This window comes from Aptenodytes forsteri, unplaced genomic scaffold (genome assembly GCF_000699145.1).
Source record: "Aptenodytes forsteri isolate BGI_AS27 unplaced genomic scaffold, ASM69914v1 Scaffold482, whole genome shotgun sequence".
Classification (NCBI taxonomy): Eukaryota; Metazoa; Chordata; class Aves; order Sphenisciformes; family Spheniscidae; genus Aptenodytes; species Aptenodytes forsteri.
In genome coordinates, this window is record NW_008795046.1 from 354,750 (window position 1) to 375,521 (window position 20,772).

The 20,772-nt window shown below is 39.0% G+C and overlaps 2 protein-coding genes across 4 annotated transcripts in view; both read left to right on the plus strand.

The window, feature by feature from the left end:
* TMEM263 (transmembrane protein 263) overlaps nucleotides 1-20,772 on the plus strand; it is a 315,606-nt gene that overhangs the window by 82,363 nt on the left and 212,471 nt on the right. The window lies entirely within an intron of this gene.
* The window catches only part of POLR3B (RNA polymerase III subunit B), an 87,229-nt gene that overhangs the window by 60,430 nt on the left and 6,027 nt on the right, over nucleotides 1-20,772 (plus strand). The window contains exons 24-27 of the mRNA XM_009276994.2: nucleotides 684-826; nucleotides 11,804-11,907; nucleotides 12,806-12,972; nucleotides 15,261-15,374. Coding sequence (XP_009275269.1) covers nucleotides 684-826; nucleotides 11,804-11,907; nucleotides 12,806-12,972; nucleotides 15,261-15,374 — 528 coding nt within the window. The remainder of the gene's footprint in view (nucleotides 1-683; nucleotides 827-11,803; nucleotides 11,908-12,805; nucleotides 12,973-15,260; nucleotides 15,375-20,772) is intronic.

Consider the following 20,772-nt stretch of genomic DNA (forward strand, 5'->3'; position numbering starts at 1 on the left):
ACTAAGCAGGTCACCTTGTCATAGAAGGAAATCAGGTTAGTCAAGCAGGACCTGCCTTTCATAAACCCATGCTGTCCAGGCCTGATCACCTGGTTGTCCTGTGCATGCCACATGATGGCACTCAAGATGATCTGCTCCATAATCTTCCCTGACACCGAGGTCAGACCGACAGGCCTGTAGTTCCCCGGATCCTCCTTCCAGCCCTTCTTGTAGATGAGCGTCACATTTGCTAACCTCCAGTCAACTGGGACCTCCCCAGTTAGCCAGGACTGCTTGATAAAGGATTGAAAGTGGCTTGGTGAGCGCTTCCACCAGCTCCCTCAGTACCCTCGGGTGGATCCCACCGGGCCCCATAGACTTGTGTGTATCTAAGTGGTGTAGCAGGTCGCTAACCATCTCCCCTTGGGTTATGGGGGCTTCGTACCTTGTTCTTTACAAGTTCAGCTTAATTCTTCCTTTGTTTCTATTGTATCTCTTAAGCCTTTTCTTTTCCAGAAACATACCATACTCTGGAACTTTGAGATAGATAGATAGATATAAATAAAATCTTTGCTCCATTGACCTCCCATATATAAGTTCCATGAAGACTACAGTTTAGCCAGAAGCTTACCAATACACAGATACTTGTTTGTAATTTGTGTTTGGTTCATATGTAAAACTCATGTTTTGTCTTCTTGTACTAGCTACAAAGGTGCGACTGATTCTTATATTGAAAAAGTAATGATTTCATCAAATGCAGAGGATGCTTTCTTGATCAAAATGTTGTTGAGGCAAACTAGACGTCCAGAAATTGGAGATAAATTTAGCAGTCGTCATGGGCAGAAAGGTAAGCTACACATTTAATAAAAATAAATGCAAGTTGGGTATGCCTACATACATACATATCATCATGCATGTTTCCATTGATTGGTTCAGATCTTTTATGAATGCAGCAGTAGAAGACCGTATCCTTCTTTTTGGTTAAGTTCACCTAATTTAGCAATGCTGTTTCTGGAACTGAGGAGAGGAATTGGCAAACACAACTCTGTGTTGACTTATGAATCTGGAAAATACAGTAGTTGCCCATTTCAAACAAGAACAGAGTTTTGAGGTTTGTTTGGGTTTTTTTTTTTTCCTAGTGTGAATTTGGTTTTAGGTGATAGGTTTGTCAATGGGTTATCAAGAGAGAGATTGGAGGAAAGAGTGAAAGGGCCTATTCTGAATGGACAGAAAAGACCAGAGGTGGAATGGGATGTCTGCAAGTCATCTGTGCAGACATACTGCTCTAACGACAAGACTGCAGATAGATAGCTCAGAGCCATGGTGTAAAAGGGAAGCAAATCGGGAATGCAACTAGGAGTGCGCAGGCAGAGACCGGAAAGAAGGGGAAAATGGTTTTTAAAATACACCTGGGATGCAATCTGGGGCACCTCTGGATCTTCAAACTGAGAGCTGAAAATGGGTACCTACTAGGAAGCTGCTTGGTGGCATGTAGCGCTCTAGTGTTAATATTATAAGATGAAAATCAGGAGCCTGTTTCCATATCTGTTGAAAAAAGCAGTGGACTCCCTTTGACCTTAATGGCAAAAAAAGGTGACTCCAGAACATCCTCTCTGAATCTCAAAGGGCTGGGAGTTGTGGGACGGGTGTTAAGAAAGAAGTGACTGAAAACAGTCTGACTGTAACTGACTTAAAAGCATGTTTTGATCCCGTTGGTCCCAATGTGGGACAGGTTTTGACAGGTTTTCATCTATCTATACACTTGGAAAATCTAGATTTTTAGTACTTTCAGCATGACCTTCTGTCTTACTATATGTGCTGTGCTAAACCTGTTACCTGAATGTTGTAATCTTGTTACATTTTTAGGTCTTATTTTGGTTTGAGAACATCGCTTGGTCTCGTTAGGTGTGGTGGGGAGGCAAAGAGGTTGGTGTTACCAAATCCTTTCCATTGCAGCACGTACACTCCTTTCCTGTTACTGGGCAAATGTGATACTGTCTTAATAACTACTGGAACAAAAAAATCCTTACTTCCTTGCTTTGATTTCTGAGGAACTGGAACCAGAGCATCAAGTGTAAAGCATGCGAGCCTCTTACATCTGATAACACAAGTATCTGCTAGGTCTGTGTGGAGGGCAGAGGGAGGGAACTGAGGAAATAACGGAGGACACTGTTTACATTTGAAACATTAATACTTAAAACTAGTTGTAGTCAATGAACTTTGCAGTAATACATCAAATTACAGTACTAGCTAAGGGACGTTGTCTTGCAAACAAACTGGCCTTTCGTGAGCAGTGTGCTCTTTGTTGGAAGACATATGGAAGAGAGAGTGCTTTTTGTTAGGAGGAGCTCCCTGAAAGCATCCCTTTCGGCAGTTTGTGACACGGTCCCACTCTACACCCAGCATCGTGTTGGGTTTGACCTTGTTGCGCCGATTCACATCCTGTATTCTTGGAGCAGAACCAGAGAACTCTGTGGGCAAATATGCCCTGCAGTCAGTCAGCAGAGAGCTGGTACTTGCACAACATCCATATGTAGATCTGAGCCAGTGAAAAGAGATGAAACTGCAACAAACGTCACGAGTACACAGAGAGTATCCAGCTCTAGAGCTCTCTTAAATGAAGCTTAAACAGAATCACCTCCAGCATATTCAGTGCCTGCATGATTGGAAGAGGTATGAAGAGCGGTTGCTTACAGATGGACCCCAGGCACAAGTAAGAAGTTACTTTTATAGTACTCCATGCCACTATTGACTTCTTTACTCACATGTGTAGCCTGAAGTCAAACTTGAGGTCATTTATGACTTTCTGGGGCTATGGAAGTACATAAGCATCAGTGGCAATGAGGTGGCCAGGTGTAACTGAAGTGAAAGACTGCGTCCCTGTCATGAGATGCAGGGCTAGCCACAGTAATCCTCATTTCTGTAGTCTCCAGGTTTGGTGATCAGGACATCTACCTAGAGCAAACCTATCAATCAAAAGAGGTGAAATGGGTACAAAAGGCAGTAGTTGATCATAATGTCAGCTGTTACCAGATGTTGCCTCAAGTTCTTTGTGTGTGTTTTCTATGGAGTACAGTCAATGCAGACTTTCTCAGTACATCCAGCTTTCTCCAAGATCACCCTTACTTCCACAGTATCTTTCCACAGACTCATAAAACTTGCTCTTGAAACTGTATTCTAAAGAAATCCTTCCATTGTTTCTGCTGTCATTAAGAAATAGAAACTCTTCTGATAAGCATTAAAACATTTTTCCTGATTGTATTTTCAAGATGGCTTTTGATCTAGAAATAGGAAGCGATTCTCACTGAGTCCCCAAGTGATTTGGAAACCAGTACCTATTGAAGGCTTCAAAAAAATAAAGAAGCAGCAGTACATTCTTGACTTTCCTTTTAAAATCCAGTCTAGTTCTTGCACTACAGCCATATAGGATAGTTTCGGTAAGTGAGAGGGAAGATCATTAACTTCAGGGGCAAACAGAAAGAGTTGAGCAGTTGGAATGGGTCAACTGCCCCATTCCTTCTCTCCAGGAAGATTCTCCTTCAGGAAGATTTTGTGTAGTCTCTTTCAAATAATTTTTTAATCTCATACACAATGAAAATGTGCAGTACTCTTTAAGCCTATGACCGCTTTTAGAGCATTTTTAGAGCCCATTTCTTCATATATTTTGAGTTTCGTCTAATTAGTCCTCCTTATAAGTGGCATGCAGAATTTTAGCTGCAAGTTATTATATAACAATACGACCAGTACTGTGCAGGACAAATTTTCTTACTAGAATTGAAAAAAAATATAGCCTACAAATTATATTAAAGAAGCTGCTCAGCTAATCATGATAAATACTTTTGGGCATTTGCATGAAAAATTTAAGCAGGTAAGATTTTTCTCCTAGCTTAGGCTATTGATGCGTGCCTATTGAAATAGTTAGTTGAACAGGATTTAAATGGAACTGATTTTCATACCTCTCCAAAAATCAAGAAAAAGGGTGCTCCACAAATCTAGAACCATCAGAGGAGAAAAGGTGGAAGTAGAAGAATGACAGAAGGAAACAGAATTGTGTCAGGCAGGCTGCAATCTGGCTTTAGGGAGCAGAGGGCCTTCCATACCACTGAATGCACATAAGGCACCTTACAGTCTAGAGCAAGCTCATTTTAGAGCTCTTGAAGGACAGACATCTCATGAGAACTTTTGCTACTCATCAAACCCTGATATTCATGGTCAAATGCAGAAACAACTAATACGTACTGTATTAGAATCTGGTGGTATTTTCTTTAATATCCCAACAGCCATAGAAAGTTAGTAATATTTCTTTTCCAAAGTAAAATACCTGTGGAAATCCCATGGCAATGAAAAACAACATCCTAAATGCTGTAGGGAACTTTGAGGGCACCCGTAATTATGCCTGGTATTGCATCAGGTTAGAATGACTGATCCCCCATGTATCCGTGCTTTGGACTTACAATAGTAATAAGCCAAACCCATCAATTATTCAGAATAGCTAATGTCCCTTTCAGCTTGGTTTTGGAGATATGAGCGGGAATGTTGCAACAGTTGTGTTACAGAGTTCGCAGGCATGTGGTTGTCAGCTGTCCAGTACATCAATCTGTAGTAATCTCTTGTGATCGGGGGAGTGATTATATTCTAAATTATTACATTCTACTGGGTTACTTATCCTTCCTGGTAGTAGACCTCTCAGTTCACTGGCTTGTAGTACATTATGGGAAAAGATGTTAAATGGGAGAAAGGAGAAATGTGCTTAGTGGAGAAGATACATGTATTAGATGCCAAGAAAAAAAATACTGACAAGAACAGTGGAGTTTACCGTTTTGCAACTTCAGTATACAGTGAAGAACCAGATACTGACATTAATCTTAGATTAAAGGCAATGATAGAACTGGAGAAAAGGCATGAAAAGGAAAGGGAAAGTCTCCTTTGCTAGCTGTTTAAAAATACAGCTAGTATCATCCTTCTCTGACATCAAATTGGGGAAGGATCAGTTGTAACAAAGGAATATAGACAATGGTGAAACAGAAATTGTAATACTAACAGTTTAACATTTTCCATTGAGAGAATTTTTAATTAGCCCTGAATTTGTTCTCTCATCTTTATCTGAATGCAGACGATTACCACTTCAATTTTAATTTGTGAATGTTAGCTTCAAGCCCATCATAGGGCCATTTAAACCTGTGATGAGCTTAAACTAACAAGTACCTTGATTCAGTGAGGAGGAGAGAAAGCATGTTTCTCTCCTTTTTGTATTGTCAATCTTTTCTGGGAAGTATTTTTATTTTCTAGAAGGAATGCATGAAGATGAGATTTGATTCCATGGAATTGTAGTAGTAGTTTTAAAATAATTAAATAGGTGCAAAATAAGAGATTGCACAAACCACATTTCTCAAGTTTTTTTCATGGGCTTTTTCCTGTATTCCAAATTGATTTGTATTCCAAAGCTATACTTTGTCGCTGGGGCAGAAAGAAGTGGAGTAACAGAATTGGAAAGTGTCTGGGATATGACAGATTAAATCTTACAAACCAGCTTTAGCCTTTTGTTACAGAAGAGCCTTTCGTTAAATATGTAGGTAGATTTTGTAGGCCTCTATAATAATACAGATCTATGCTGCTGCCTCTGTATTTGCTACCTTCTTTGTGTCCTCTCATATGTCAACACTGTATTGGCAAGGGTCACCACTTCTGGCCTGTCCGCCACACCCTTTTCATTCAAGTTCATGTTTTAAGTACACTTCTTCCAAACTGCCTGTAAAAGCAAGCCTTTCCTTCAAGACCTGTCAACAAAGAAGTGTATGAGGAGGAGAAAAACCCAAATGAGGCCATCACGTTGTGCTGGGAAATGCACCAGCAAATATTTTGCTCTATCTCAATATTCATCTTCAAACTGGACATTGCAGTAAGATCTTTGGGAGTGGGACTGTCACTTTAGTTTATAAGCCCTTAAGCTTCTAATGTCTCACAAAAAACCATATGCCTACCAGGGAGGACTTATCTTGAGCTGTAGGACTTTGTTTTAACTATATTGCATCGTATTTTTTCCAGAAGGATAAAGAAACTTTTTTGGTTAATTATTTTGTTTTTTAATCTTGCATTCTTCAAGCAAAGTCACTTTTCAAAGCACAGAAGGCTAAAGGATTGTTAAGCTAAAGAAGCTTCATCTGAGTTCCATACAAACTAAATTATTATATTTCCAGATTTCCTCTTGCTTTGCTACAAGTCACAATGAGGAAAAAGTTGGGCTCCTTTGATGTGAAAAAAAGCAATATATCACTTCTCTGAAAGAACGTTTCTCAGTCTCTCATGTGAAAAAGGATTAACACCTCCAACAAAGGTCCTGTAGATCACAGAACTAAGCAGCAATACTGAACAGTATTCCTGAGGAGTGGAAAAACTGTATTTAAGCAAGAGATTGTTTGAACTGGCAAACAGAAGCTTTTTAATAGCTGAAGATCTAAGATAAAGGATTAAACCTTTCTGAAGTATCTGCACTTAAACAACTCTAAAGGCAAGGAAGCGAGTTTAAATTCATGAAAGATGGTCTTTGTTTTCCTAAATGAACCATGTTCTTTAGTGTCAAAACAAAATCCATTCACAGCAGTCAACTACATAAACTTCATGACAATACCGCTTATCTACCAAAGTCTGACCTCGCTTACTTTTTAAAATTTTTACTAGTTTGAGCATCTGCCTTCTGCTTGCCTAACTTCATAGTTGAGAACAATTTATCTTTCTCCTTTTAATGGGCACTTGTACAGTACATATAAGCAGAACATGTAAAGTAAGATTAGTTTTAAATAGTTACTTGTGTCATATTCCCCCATGTTACAAGTCAGACTTAGTACTTTAATAAAACATCAGTGGGTTTATAGGAGTTAAATGGTTGAAGTGGCATTAAAAAGAATTTGCTGTTATCGACTGCAGGAATGTAGGATGATTAGTAGTTATTAGGCATCAGGAAAAGTAGTAATTTCTTACCTTATTTTTATCTTTAGAAGTTGAATATGAGAAAATGAGATGTCAGAATGCCATTAAAACTTCTCATACTATTTTTTCTATTTAACAAAACCGCTGCTTAGCTTGCTGTCTTAAGAAGAAAATTACAGCATTTTTTATCTCAAGCAGCAAACAGGTAACCTTCTGACCTTTTCAGTAAATCCTCAACTGAACCTCTGAAATTAGGGTGATTTAGCATTTTATGGCACAGAATAAAAATCTCTAATTCTGTTTCCAAATAGTGTATCCTGAACACACATTTTATTAAGCTCTTGACTCATTCAGCCATGTGTATTTTGTAAAGTTCCTATGGTTATTGTTTTACAATAGCTGCTTCCAGAAGCATTGTAAGGGTTTCAATTAATCAGCTCTTTGTGTGCTTCAGACTATGCAAATTTATCACATCAGACCATTCAGCAGCTCATGGGAAAGCAGTGTACAAACTGTATTGTCTTCTAGCACCTCCTCTCATTTAGAGTGATGTTTTTAATAAGAAAACTAATCAAGTTTACTTATGCATTATTTATCTGTTAATTTTAATTCTGTTCTTTACCTCTTATGTCAAATGGGATGTAGCAAGTGGTATGATAGATCAGCGAATGATTCAATATTGAACAAAGCTTATGTGATGCAGCACTTTTTTTTCTTCTGGACTTGTTTTATGCTTAGTTAGCCAACACAGTATGTCATTAGAGAGTTTTGAAGCAGATGTACATTTTTGTTTAACCTTACTAATTTTTGCAAATCTCTTTGTCACTTGTCCACAATATACGGCACTGTGTTATAGCTGCAAGTCCTCTTAAGTATGTGACGTAGTCTTATTTCTCAGGAGTATTTCCAAATTCTGGCAAATCTGGTAAATCTAAAATAGACACCTTTCAAGTTAGTTTTAGCTCTTTTACCACCATATCGTTAGAATAAGTAAACAAGCACATTTAGTAATGTGCTTCTTTTTATCTTGCTGATAGAAACTGGTATTACGGCTGCTTCTATTCACTTAGTCTCCTTTGCTCTCTAATGTCCCTCCTGCTGGTAGTAATTAGTTTTCTATATTAGGTTGTTTTGACTTATTTGATGATTTTTTTTTCATTTGGCATGTGTGTGTATAGAAGGCATCTTATCGTAGCCCGTGAAAAACTTTCCCATACTGTTGTGTTTTGTCCCTGCCCCCTCCCTGCCGCCCCCCTTCCCCCTCTCTGCTGAACTGCTGTTTTACAAGTCTGTGTATGTTCGTGTTTGTCAGCAAACTGTAAAAGCAACCACATCAAAGATATCAATTCTGGAAACCTGAATTTCTCCTGATTAGAAAAAGAAACTCTTAAAGAACAAAAGTACAGGGATGAGGGGATCTTTATGCACTGTCAAGGCCTTGTGGAGGTACATGGGTGTTGAGATGCTGTCAGGATCGATGCAGATAGCGTGTGTGAGGATGGGGGCCATCATGCATAGTCAGAGGGCTGTCATTTATTGGCTGGCGTACAATAGCATTGAAAAACACTGCCTATGGCTGTTTTATACTTGCATGTTAAACCACTGTAGATGTCTGATTTAAGTTTATTCTAATTTAAACTGTTATCCTTGCAGTAAAGTGCCATGCTTATTAATCCACTTTTTTTTTTTTTAGAGGGATATCTTAAAAGAATTTGTTAGCATTTTCACTAGTTTTTCATCTAAGCTGACATTATGAAATTGATATACAAAGTTTTTTTTTTCTAGAATTCAATTTGTTTTTCAGTTGAAAAGAAATGAGATGTAGCAAGCTGCTGGATGCTTTCTTGCTCAAACATACAGCCTTCTTGTTAGTCCACACATTAAAAAAAAAAAAATTTGTTTTTTGTTTTGTCTGGAAAAATAATTGCAGCCTTTTCTGGTGATTAATGTTTGATTCTGGATGAGAACTCCAGAGTGGATAGGTGAGAGCAGATTCAGGCCCATCGCAGTGTAGCATTTAGTCTGAAATTTTATTGCTAAATTTCAGATGCAGCATGTAAAAATTGTGAGGGGAAGAGAAATGAATGAAACCAAATTATTTTGTATGTCCTGTGTAAATGCTGGGGAACAATTTTCATGTGATGTCTAAATCAGTAACAATTAGGCAATCTTAATAACCTGTAGTAAGAGCCGCAGAGCAAAGTTACTTACTAGTTTATGTCCTATTTATGAATATTGGATGGGGAGTAGCTGAGCAGCTCAGTTGTGAAATGCAGTTCATACTTGGACAGGGCAACATTTGGAACTTGAGGCTGTCTTAAATCCAGCCTCTTCTTTTCTCCTTTACTGTTTTATTAACCAGTTGCAAGTGATAATTGAACTTATATGGATTAATTCACTTGATCACTTTTTCACAGCTGCTTGGCAATGCAGAACTGCTAGGTTTGCCTTTTACTGCCCTGCTGCAAACCCTGGCTCAGCGATGGGGGCTGAAAAAGAGTAGCAAATTCAGGAGCTTACAGTGCAGACCTGCAAGCGTTAGTCTCTGAAGAGCTTCTGAAGGCAAGTGACTGCAAAATGAAATCAAGTTTACGTTTTTAAATGAATTGCAGTTACTTGCTTTTAGAAGTAGTGTTGTATATAGGAAAGATGTCTTTCAGCTTTTTAAACATTTTTTTATGAGAAAGAATGAACTTTTGTAAAACATAGGGGAGAAGGAAGCTTCTATCTGTCCTGTTCTCTAAATACACATGGGCATGCTATAGGTCTGTTATAAACTCAGTGACTTCTTAAAATACAGAAGCTTAGAAGTGAGGTTTTATAGCTTTCTCTTTTTTCTCCCCCTCCCCCCCCCTTCTGTAAAATAGAAACTTTATAAATGGCCTAGTGAGGTTTGCATTGCTGGATTCTGTCTAAATATTTTGTTTTTAACTTCTAAGCTCATTATGCTGTCTTTGTGTTAACTTGTATTAAAATCTGTCAGCTATGACTGGTCTCATAACCACAGTCAGCGGACCAGAATAAGTTAATTATTTACTTGTGTCACTAGTGCTCTTCATCTAATGAAATGCACAGCTGTGTTAGATCTGCAGTTGGGTGTGTAGGTCCCATTGTTATACAAGTCAGCGGAGGGTAGAAGCCGCTATGATGGAGAGCCCTCAGTTCTTTCTGCTGTTCTGCCTTTCTGTGTCGATTTCATGGATCTTTTATCATTCACTTTCACACAAAACAAACAACACAGTGGCTGTCTGCTATGGGAACCAGCTTGGCATATAAAAGGTTTTCAGAGCCTAAAGTAATTTTAAGTTAGCTAAGATTTAATTTTTGGCTTACAGGTGCCGTGAAGTCCAGATGCAACCTAATGCTTTCTTAGAATTAAATGCGAATAAGGCAAAATGTATGTGCCGTAATACATATATAATAAAGTATTTGTGTACAATTTTAGGATAAAAAAGCTGTGCGCACAAGAGATGGTGGGTTGGGTTTTTTTTCATTTTCAGCACATGATTGCTGCTTGGCGGGGAGGGGTAGAAGGATGTTATTGATTTATCATAATAGAACAATGAAAATTAGTTTCAATAGGTTTAAAAACTAAATACAACAACACACACACACACCCTTGCCCCAGACGCTCCAATCCTTTTTTTTTTTCCTGTTCCCTTCCCCCATACTTACCATTCTCATTCTATTAACTACTGTCCCACACACCTATCCCTGTCTTGCTTGGACAGTGGAAGAGGAGCTCCCTCCTGAGCAGACGCCAATATCCCCCTGTGAACTGGCTGGTCGGGGGATGCCTTTTTAGGGATGTAACCAGCACCCTCAGTCTTCCAGGAGCCCCCTCCGCTCCAGGACTGTTCCCAAAGCATGCTCTGGCAGTTGCAGCAGGCTGATCTCAAATAGCTTGCAGACTTTTTCAGCTCTAAGGGCTTCTGGAAGAAATTGTCCAACTGAAACAGTAGCTTTGGTTCAAAGGAGTATGGGCTTAAGCAGCTGCATTTTAGCACCTGAATTTGAATGTTAGACCTCTTGGTCATTTATAGCTGCGGTATTTTGATCTGCAGAATTCACAGTAGAAACAGTTGTAAGGGTTGGAAGGAACATTTGGGGATGTATGATAGACTATTTTAAATGAGTTTTCATGTTTCTGTTTAATCTTTCCTAAATAGTTTTAGAATTTTGGGGGGTTGGTTTGTTTTACATCCAATACTGATGGAGACTGAAAAAAGCTTCCAAAACTTTGAAAGGTACAGTTTGTGTTCATGGACTGACAAAATATAAGCAGTCTGGGGAGTGGATTGTACTCTGTAATTCGTCGAAAGCAGTCTTTGCTCAGCAAATGAATGCTACCTGAAAAAATCTTTGGTTTGGGTTCTTTTTTTTATTTCCCCCTACTTATCTCCTCTCAGTCCCTGTCAAAGTCCTGACTTGATTTGGTTTTATTCATAGTATTTAGCGAAGATACATATGATAAACGAATTTTGAATCAATAATTTTGTATGTCCAAAGAGATACTGTAAGAGGCCTGATTTCGTCATTTTTTTGCAGGAAATTACAGCATCAGCTTTAAAAACTAGGTCTCCCTTGAGATGTTCCAGTCTGACTGGTCAGAAGTTTCTGGTTGCCTCTGAAAACTGTATCTAAAGCTTTCTTCCCTAATTTGCTAACTCACAAATCACTGGGAGCATTATGTAAGGGTATGCTAATTTTGCCAGTCCTGTCACAAGGGCTCTCTTCTAGCCTGCAGGTTGTGAGCACTGGTCATGGTAATGAATCTGGGTAAAAAGTGATCCATGAGAAAGAGAGGAGGAGGAAAACACTAAAGAAAATCTGGTGATGAGCGTCAGCCCTGCTGGTGGTTTGCTGTTTGTGAATTGAAATGTTTTCTCTTCTGCAGGGGTGTGTGGACTGATTGTTCCTCAGGAAGACATGCCATTTTGCGATACAGGAATCTGTCCAGATATCATAATGAACCCTCATGGCTTCCCATCACGTATGACGGTTGGTGGTTATGTTACGATTAAAGAGAGTGTTCCCTGATAGGGAAGGTGAAGTAGATTAGCCGGAACAAACAAAAAAAAGTTTGAAACATGCTTTCATTGAGAGTATTCTCCAGTCATCATGCCACGTGCTTGCTCTCCTATAAGTATTCAGCCCTCTGTTTAGGACGTTTTGAAACATCCTCCTGTAAAAGGAGCAGGGATGCGGGCTGTTTGTGCATCATTCTCATTTTGTTCTGTCTCAGGCTAATAGGAAAGCAACTGAATACCTCACTTGCACCCTTTCTGTTTGAAAATTTCTTGCTCTCCCTCTTTGTTCCCTATTGCCTATGCCCACTAAGCCAGCTGGAGCAGGCTGTGAGGCAAAGGTTGGAGAGGAGTTTCAATAATAGTTCTAGAGCTATATAACTTCTTACATTACACACGCCTCCCTGGAACTGATGCAAGTCTTGCACCTGTGCTGCAGGGTCACACTAAATACCTCACAGCCTGGCCTTTATATGGGACCTCCACTGATTACTTTGTACAGCCTCTGATCTTTTTTTCTTTGTTAGCTTCTTCCCTTCTGTTCCCCCTGCTGCACTGTAGCATGTCAATCTCTGAGGCTGTTTCCTAGAGCAGAAGGCCACACTGGATCCTGCTCATTTTCCAGGCAACTGGAAAAAATGGAGCTGCCTGACTCTGGACCTCAAAGGTGTTCCCAGACCCTGCGATGAGTCTGGTTTTCCCCCCTCACACAGGAGTACTCCCTGTTCTTGGGCTTCTTCCACTCCTCCCATTGCAGGCAGTAACCCAGGCTGCCATCCCGGACACTTTGCCTGGCTAACTTATGCTGTGACCAATCCAGCAATGTGCCTGTACTAGTGAGCAGGCTGTTAACTCTGCTTTTCTTTGCACAGGTAGGAAAGTTAATTGAACTCCTGGCTGGAAAGGCTGGGGTCCTCGATGGCAGATTTCACTATGGAACAGCTTTTGGAGGCAGTAAAGTTAAGGATGTGTGTGAAGATCTTATTCGCCATGGTTATAACTACCTAGGGAAGGACTACGTAACATCTGGTATCACTGGGTAAGAATCTGCTGTATAGATTTAGATGTTTCAGGGGAGTGGGGAAATCCTGCTGAGACACATCTGAAAAATCTTCTCATGTCTCAGAGCTCAGGAACTTTCTCTTATTTGCAAACTGCTCTGTGAGATGGAGGGAAGGGGCTAAAGAACGGTGCACTTTTTTTTTTTTTTCCTTAAAAGTATTTTGTGGTTCCACATTTTAAGGATTACTAGTATTTGCATGGCTGTAATGTGAATGGCCCTTGTAGTACATATAAAAATTTTCCAACTTCTACTGCATGACAAAGAAGGTAAAATCAAGGTTTTCTTTCTGAGCGATTGTAAGAAATTTCAAGTTTCTGTTGGCAGCAAATCTTATATATGCTTGGACTCAGATAAGCATTTTCAGGTTGACTTTAATAGTACTGTAAAATATGGATTTGGATGCAGGTGTCTGTTCCTTGGGAATATTTTGTGTGCTCTTTTTTCTTCTTTTTTTTTCTTTCAATTACACAATGATTCAGTCTGGCATAATACTCTAATCTGCAAACTTCCTGCTGTGTTGATCAGACTGGCTTCTGAGACACAGAGTTCAAAGAACATACGATAGTTTAGAAACAGGAAAAGGCCATATGGCTTCACATGCCTGCCCTTCCAAAATGTATCTTAATCCTACCTTCCTGCTATTTTTATTATCCTCCCAGTCCCCTTCTTCTCAAGGAACAAGTTTAGGTCTCTTTTGTAAGTTGGATTTTTTTTAATACTTTTTATTTTAATTGCTTTTCCTACCAACTTATTCCATATGTTATTTCTCTTTTTGTTTCAGAGAGATGATTTTGTTTTCCTTACCCACTCCATATTCCATAAATTGTATATCAAGTATCCTGGTGTTTGAAACACTTTCTGTTGATACATCATGGTAACTTTTAACAAATCTGACTAATCTTGTTTCCTAGGAAGAATAAAATCATCTAGCTCTAAAAATCCCCTGTCCCCAAACTTCAACTTTGTAGTACCCTATTTAGAGACTTTGCTTTAGGATACTGTTATTCTTCCAAGCAAATTTCACATGCTTAATCTATTTGTTATGAAATTTGAAGGCAGATTTCATAACAATGTGGAAGTTTGCAAATTCCAAATGTCTAATTAAGTTTTATTATTTTCTTCAATAGGCAGCTTTTGGAATAACACTGCATCATGTCAGTAATGACTCTGAATGGGAGGTGCAATGCTGTTGTCTCCTGCTTGTTTTTACATTGCACATACATTTTTTGAAATAAATCAGTGCCAGTGCTGAGTTTATTTGTCTGTGTTAAATCTGGTCGTTCTTAGTGCTGAAGGTGGTAGCTGGGAAATGACACCAAGTGCTTTCAACTGTTGCTTTCTGATCTTTAGGTGCTTATGCTGTTCTTACAGTTGGGGCTGTTTTAAACACAGAAATCTTTAGCCATTACTCCAGCTCGTAGAATGGAGTAACACCCTCTGTACTGCTTACAGATGTTCCCAAGCCGATGCAAGTGCCTAAACACAGTTCTCAAGATCCCTTTTACCCAGCTCGTCTGAGCCCCCAGTGCCAGCCAGAGCAGCGATTTTTGTCCTATGGATACAGCTGCTGAGCAGTGCTGCAGGGACAGCTGTGCTGATGCACAGCCGCTCAGGGAGGGCTTTCACCCATCTGGGTCTTGGGTTGTGCTTCAAAGTGGTGCGCAGGGAGAAGTAGTGGATGGGAAGACATCAAGCTCATAGTGTGCCAGTGCTAAGCTATCCTTGCAAATGCAAATTCCTTAAAGTGCTCCTATAAAAATGATGTTTTGAGCATTTATGCTGCATGCATTTGTTTACATATATGCTTACCTTTGTTTTGTGTGTGAATGATGTAAAGTGAAGGAATGTAAGTAGAAATATCTTAAGTCACCCTTCAGGGCCTGACACATTTACAGTCTTTTTTACTGATGACATTATTGAAACACTCCTGCACAGACAGAGGAGGGACGTAACGTGGTACAGCTGAAACAGGTACCTGCAGCTATAGCAGCATGTCTGCGCAGCGTATGGCCAGAGTTCAGGAACTTGTTCCTCACTAGGGTGGATACAGCAGTATGTGGTGCTGGAAGTGTACTGCTCTTGTGTTCAGAAGGGTTCCCTGTGGGGTTTTCAGTCTGATTGCCCTGAAAGCCCAAACACATTTTTCTAGGACTCATGATTCCCAAATTGTTTCAAATTCCTCCTGTACATGACACTTTTGTGTCTCTTAAGTATGTGCTAACTGTGAATATTGGTTTTGTTTTTTTTTTCTTTTATTCCTTCAGGGAACCTTTGGAAGCATATATCTATTTTGGCCCTGTGTATTACCAGAAACTAAAACACATGGTGTTGGATAAAATGCATGCAAGAGCTCGAGGACCCAGAGCAGTGCTCACCAGGTATTGTTACAGGCTAAGCACAAAATTCTTGTGTAAGTTCAGAAGTGTGCCCAGCTGACTGACGGGTATAAAACAAAGTTTGTTTACCTTTTGATACTTGACATAAAACACTATTACCTGTTAATACACTGTTACAGACTAAAAGCTCTCACAGTAGATGGTTGCAGGAGGTTGTTCTGAATGTCCAGGTGTGCTCTATGTGGTCCAAAACTGAGTTTGCTTCTCAGATTTCTGTTAGCAGTTGGTAAAAATATCATCTGCTGATTCACAGTGCACACTGTGGCCCTTTCCTGTCAGATTGTTCATATCATAGGTATTTTAGGAGGATTTTTTTTTTCTTTAACATTTGTACTGTTACAAAATTGGGTATGAGTAGAAGGAAGAAACTTATTTTAATATTTTAGCATCCTTTGGTATTCAGCAGGTTAATATTGATGCGGCCCATGTCTTCACCTGTCAAGGCAAAGCAAATGCATTGGTAAACAAAGTGTAGTGCAAACAAGCATTAGAATAATGTGCATCCCTGGTACACTGCACTTTGCCTTGCAGACTCTTCCATTCAACTCTAAAACTGAATTTAGGGTTGTATGTGCTGGTCCACAGTTATCGTTCAATACCATGCAGGAGAGTAGCACTTTCACACTAATAAATTGCAGAAGTTACAGAGGTGCCAACAGTAAATCTCCATTTTTATTTGCCCAGTTAAAGATACGTCCTCAGTTCCTTTGGAGTCATGATCGTTGCACTAAGCCTGAACTTGGTTTTCTCTCCAACAAAAAGGTTAATTACCATGCTGATGTCTTCTGGTGTCAAATTTTGAAGTCAAGCAGATGTACTCTGAGTAATAGGTAATATAAGCCCCTGGAGGTGGGCTTATATTATCTGGACCTTTGGGGAATTTGAAGCATCGTGCTTTCACTGATGTTACTTATATTTTCTCCTTAAAGCCAAGCTCTATGGCTGCTTGCACTCATGTACTAAATTGCCGATATTCCTGGCTCACAAGAAACAGTTTAGTGGCACAGGCTTTGCTTTGAGGAGGCTTCTAGTGGATCGTTTAGTTCACCTCTCTCCATCACAGTAGGATTATTTGCTAAATCTTGCCAGAAAATTAATTGCCAGCTAGTCTTGAATATTCTAGCAAAGATTATTCCAAATGTCCTTTGCCCGTCTTTCTGGACTCTCATGTATGCCATTTATACCTCACCTGCTGCATGGTGGTGTACTCTTCTTTTTGACCAGTCCCTTTTGTACTGTTTGTGAGATGTAAGCACAAAGTCATGTCTATCCTGCCCTTACTCTTCTCTGTAACAAGCATGATTCATATTCTTTAATTCTTAATTTATTTTTATGCCTCTTATCATGTGCTGATCCACTTCTCTTGCCTTGCCTGACTGCACAACAAGTTAGCAAGTCTGTCCTCTTAACAGGTGCAGCTTCTACCTGTTGATGTGCTATTAGAGAATGGAGGGGCAGGTCTCTGCTGTACCAGATACAGAACTATCTTTCTCTTTTGCTTTTCATTGCATATTTCCTATGCCTTTTGGCTTTCCAACCTCATGCTGTCTCTAGGACAAACGGAAGTTGTCTGACACTTTCCATGGAAGTAAATACCAGTGGTTGAACTAGGAGAGAAATCATGAGAAATTTTTGTAATTCTTGGCTGAACTTTTTCACCAACCACATTAAGAAGAGCAAGTGTAGCACAACCATTATTTCCTACCACAGCTGCTTGCCTATATGAACATAAGTGATATTCCCAAATAATGGGCTGTCTGCCCCATTTTCTGTTCTTCAATGTGTTAGTCACGGTATTGGTGCTTCACATGAAAATGAAAACTCGCTGTCTTAGCTAACGGTGCACACAGTTGGTTTACTGGAGCTCCTAGCTTACCCAAATCCCTTGATCTGCTTTTGCATTGTCTCCCCAACTTCTCAACTGTTTAGAGATATTGAATTTAAATGAAACCTAAATCCGAAGTCAAGGTAATGTTTACATGTAACAATGAAGGTGGTGTGATTTCCCTCACCCCTTACTTTCTTTGAATTCTTTGTTCCAGTCAGTAGCATCATACTATGTAGCTAGGGCTCTTTATTTGACTTTCAGGAAAGCTAGTGGATGTTCAATTTATGCTGCCTCTTGACTAGTCTTTTAGGAATTTTCTTTTTTCTCCTCAACTAATTAAACTTTTGTTATTGCTATCGCCTCTGCTGAGAGAGTCTGCTTTGCCAGCTTTCATACTCACTATTGTTTTATCATCCATTGCACTTCCTGTAGAGTAGATTGCCTCTGACGTTGTTTTTTGCTTTTAAAAGTAATCCTGTAACAGCTTCCAACATGGAATTTGGCTGTCATTGTCTTGAAATGCATTTTATTATATATCAAATGTACCTTAACTGACAGAGCAAAGCTATATTTCCATCTGGAATAAGGCAGAAGACGAGTTTCTTGAATGTCACTGATTCTACATATTGTTCTGACTAAAACAAGACTTTGTAGAATTGCAAAGCAGCACTCTGTCAACACAGTCAAAAACCACCAGGATGTTGCCCTCTGAATTGGTGTTTGTTAAATGAAATGCAATACTTAATTTATTTTGCCATGAGGAGTTGACAATTAATTTAAAACATAGTTCTATATATGGTGTTGCCTAGATACCCAGTCCTGCTAAATCTTTTTAATAGATAAACTGCTTTTAGTTTTCCTTACAAGAGATCAATATAAGCTTTCTGCATGCATAGTTGTTTTGATGCACATTGTCAGAGCTGCCACCTGCGTGTCTTTTGAACTTATCAGATATGCCAGTTCCTATTATACTGCAAGGGAGTAATGGGATGACACTGGTCAGGGCTCTTCTCTGTGCTCTGGGGCTGTGGGAGCACGGTACGCCCTCCTCCTTCAGGCAGTGATTTTCTAGGTAATACTCCACTTCTTGGAGGTCAGTGTTTCAGCCAACGACTCCATTTCGAGTCAGCCACTGGTTTTCCGTAACAGGCACAAGGGAGATCTGCTGAGACCTACAAGGCCTGCTCTTATTCATGGGGGTAGACTTATTTCCCCCCACTGGCCAATGAAACAAGGAACAGGGCCATAAAGCTGAACCCACTGTTCTTCCAGAAAATGCAGAATTAGTGCCAATAAATTCTTAATGTGCTTAAAAACACTGAAGTTCATTAGTTTATGCTTTTTTCTAAATGTAGCAGTTAAATAGTATGAAGACCACTTGGCCTTATTTTTTTATTTAAAGAATCACTGCGTTTTATTTAGCATTTAAGAATTTTAAGAACCTTTTTTTTTAAATATGAAAAATATCTCCTTTTAATTATATTCCCAATCTTATTTTCAAGAGTCTGATATGTTTTCAGAATGTTATATTTAGAATAAAGAATGGAAGTAGTTGCCCAGGGCAACAGCTGCAGTGTACATGTGTATAGCGGGAAAGGGGAAGCACAAATGCTTTATAAATACTGTTTTAACATTTTAAACAACCTTTGGTGTGAGGAATTTTCAAACTCATGTGAGCCAGAAGAAAAATCTGATAGACTTAGGGAGCATAAGATGGACTCTTTTCAAAGGCCCCAATCTCAATATTGAAATTTTTGGTACTTCAGAAAACTACTTTTTAGGGATGGAGGATTTTCTTTGTTTTGTTTTTTTAATGAGGTCATTTTGACAGTGGGAGTGAAACACTTAAGAGCTTAAGACTCAAGTTGGGCTTTTTTGTTTTTGGGGGCTTTTTGTGTTTTGTTGTTTTTTTTTTTTAATGGGATTTCAGCTGCCTTAGAAATCTTCATCCTGTATCTGTTGGAGGACCCATGGCATATCAAATCTTAAAGGGCTGGAGTTGAGACCCCATCATTTTTCAGGAGGCTTTATCTTCCCTTAATTGGATTGAGACTTTTTTGGGGCTCACATTTATAAAGCTATTTTGTCATTTTATCCTGTGGAACAGCACCTGGTGAAACTTTTGAAAGTAGGCTTGTGCATTAACTGATATTATAGAAGTCAGTTGGTAAAAGGAGCTCAGGCACTTCTAGCAGCACAGCAAATGCCTGTATCTTTGGAGGCCCCAACTGCTTTTAAAATCTACCTCTTGGGACTTCAGAAGAGAAACTGCATTGAACACAGGGTTAGTCCTTTAAAACAGCGTCTGAACAGTGATGGTGCCATCAGCTGGGGAGGGGGCCCTAGGGAGTTTAATCAGGATGTAAACAACTTCTATCCATTCTCCCAACAGTGGGGAAAAATAGAAGGTTATATGAATGAAAAGGACGATTTGAATTACAAGCAGATTAGTTTTAAGGTTCCAGTGTGGTCAGAGTAAGGGAAACTACTTCCCCCTAAAAACAAATACAGCTTGTGTCTTTAGAAGACATTTTGGTCTGGTAATTAGGTATATTTTTTTTTACACTTGTTACAAAAGATTATTAGATGTTGAAGGCTTTTATAAATCCTTTTCTTTGAGTTGCAATAAGTTCGCAAAAACTTATTTTTAATATATTTAGTATGCTTAATAAATTTGGTTGTTTGAAATAAAATAAACAAAATCCACTCCAAAAGTTATGGGCCAGATCTGTCATTGGATATTCTAGGTGGATGACACTGTTGCAGGTATCAGAAACAGCACATAAACATTGGGTTTCATTGAGCAGTGAAGCCTCTTATGATTGCCAATAACATTTTTTTTTATGCAGGTATCAAACAGCACATAAACATTGGGTTTCATTGAGCAGTGAAGCCTCTTATGATTGCCAATAACATTTTTTTTTAATTCCTTCTCTTTGCTGTCATGTTTCAGGGAATATACTAAGATGGAATATTTAATAAAATGCATGCAATATATTAGTGCTTCAGGAACTTAAGAGTGTTTTTGCTTCATAGTTCACTCTAATATTTACAACCTGAGTACTGCAGCATTGTGCTAGTACATGACAGTAGAACTGATACTGTATGAAATTGCACTATGGCAAACAAGAGGTTAAAAGTTTTGACTGTGTCCAACAAAAAAAAATTGGCTTAAACAGTCATAATGTTAAATAATGTATTGTACCTTGCCTTTTTACCTCAAAATCTTTAGCATATACCTACATTGCTTTGTTAAAACTTTCCTCTAGCACCATGAGGACAGGAAGTCTTTCCAGACAAAAAATGAGAGTTTGATTTGTGTTGAGGAACTAGAAAACCAGGAACCTATACAATACAAAAATTAGTCTATTAACCGTCAGACACGAAAAAAATAAACTAGATAAATGTTACTTTAAAAAAAAAAAAAGTAGGATTTGAGTAATGAGTTAGTAATATGCGTACTACTTGTTTGCTGCTTTGTTTTGGTATTCTCTCCCAGATCAAAAATGGTTTTAAGAATTTACTCTTAGCTGTAGTTCAACTGAAACGTTA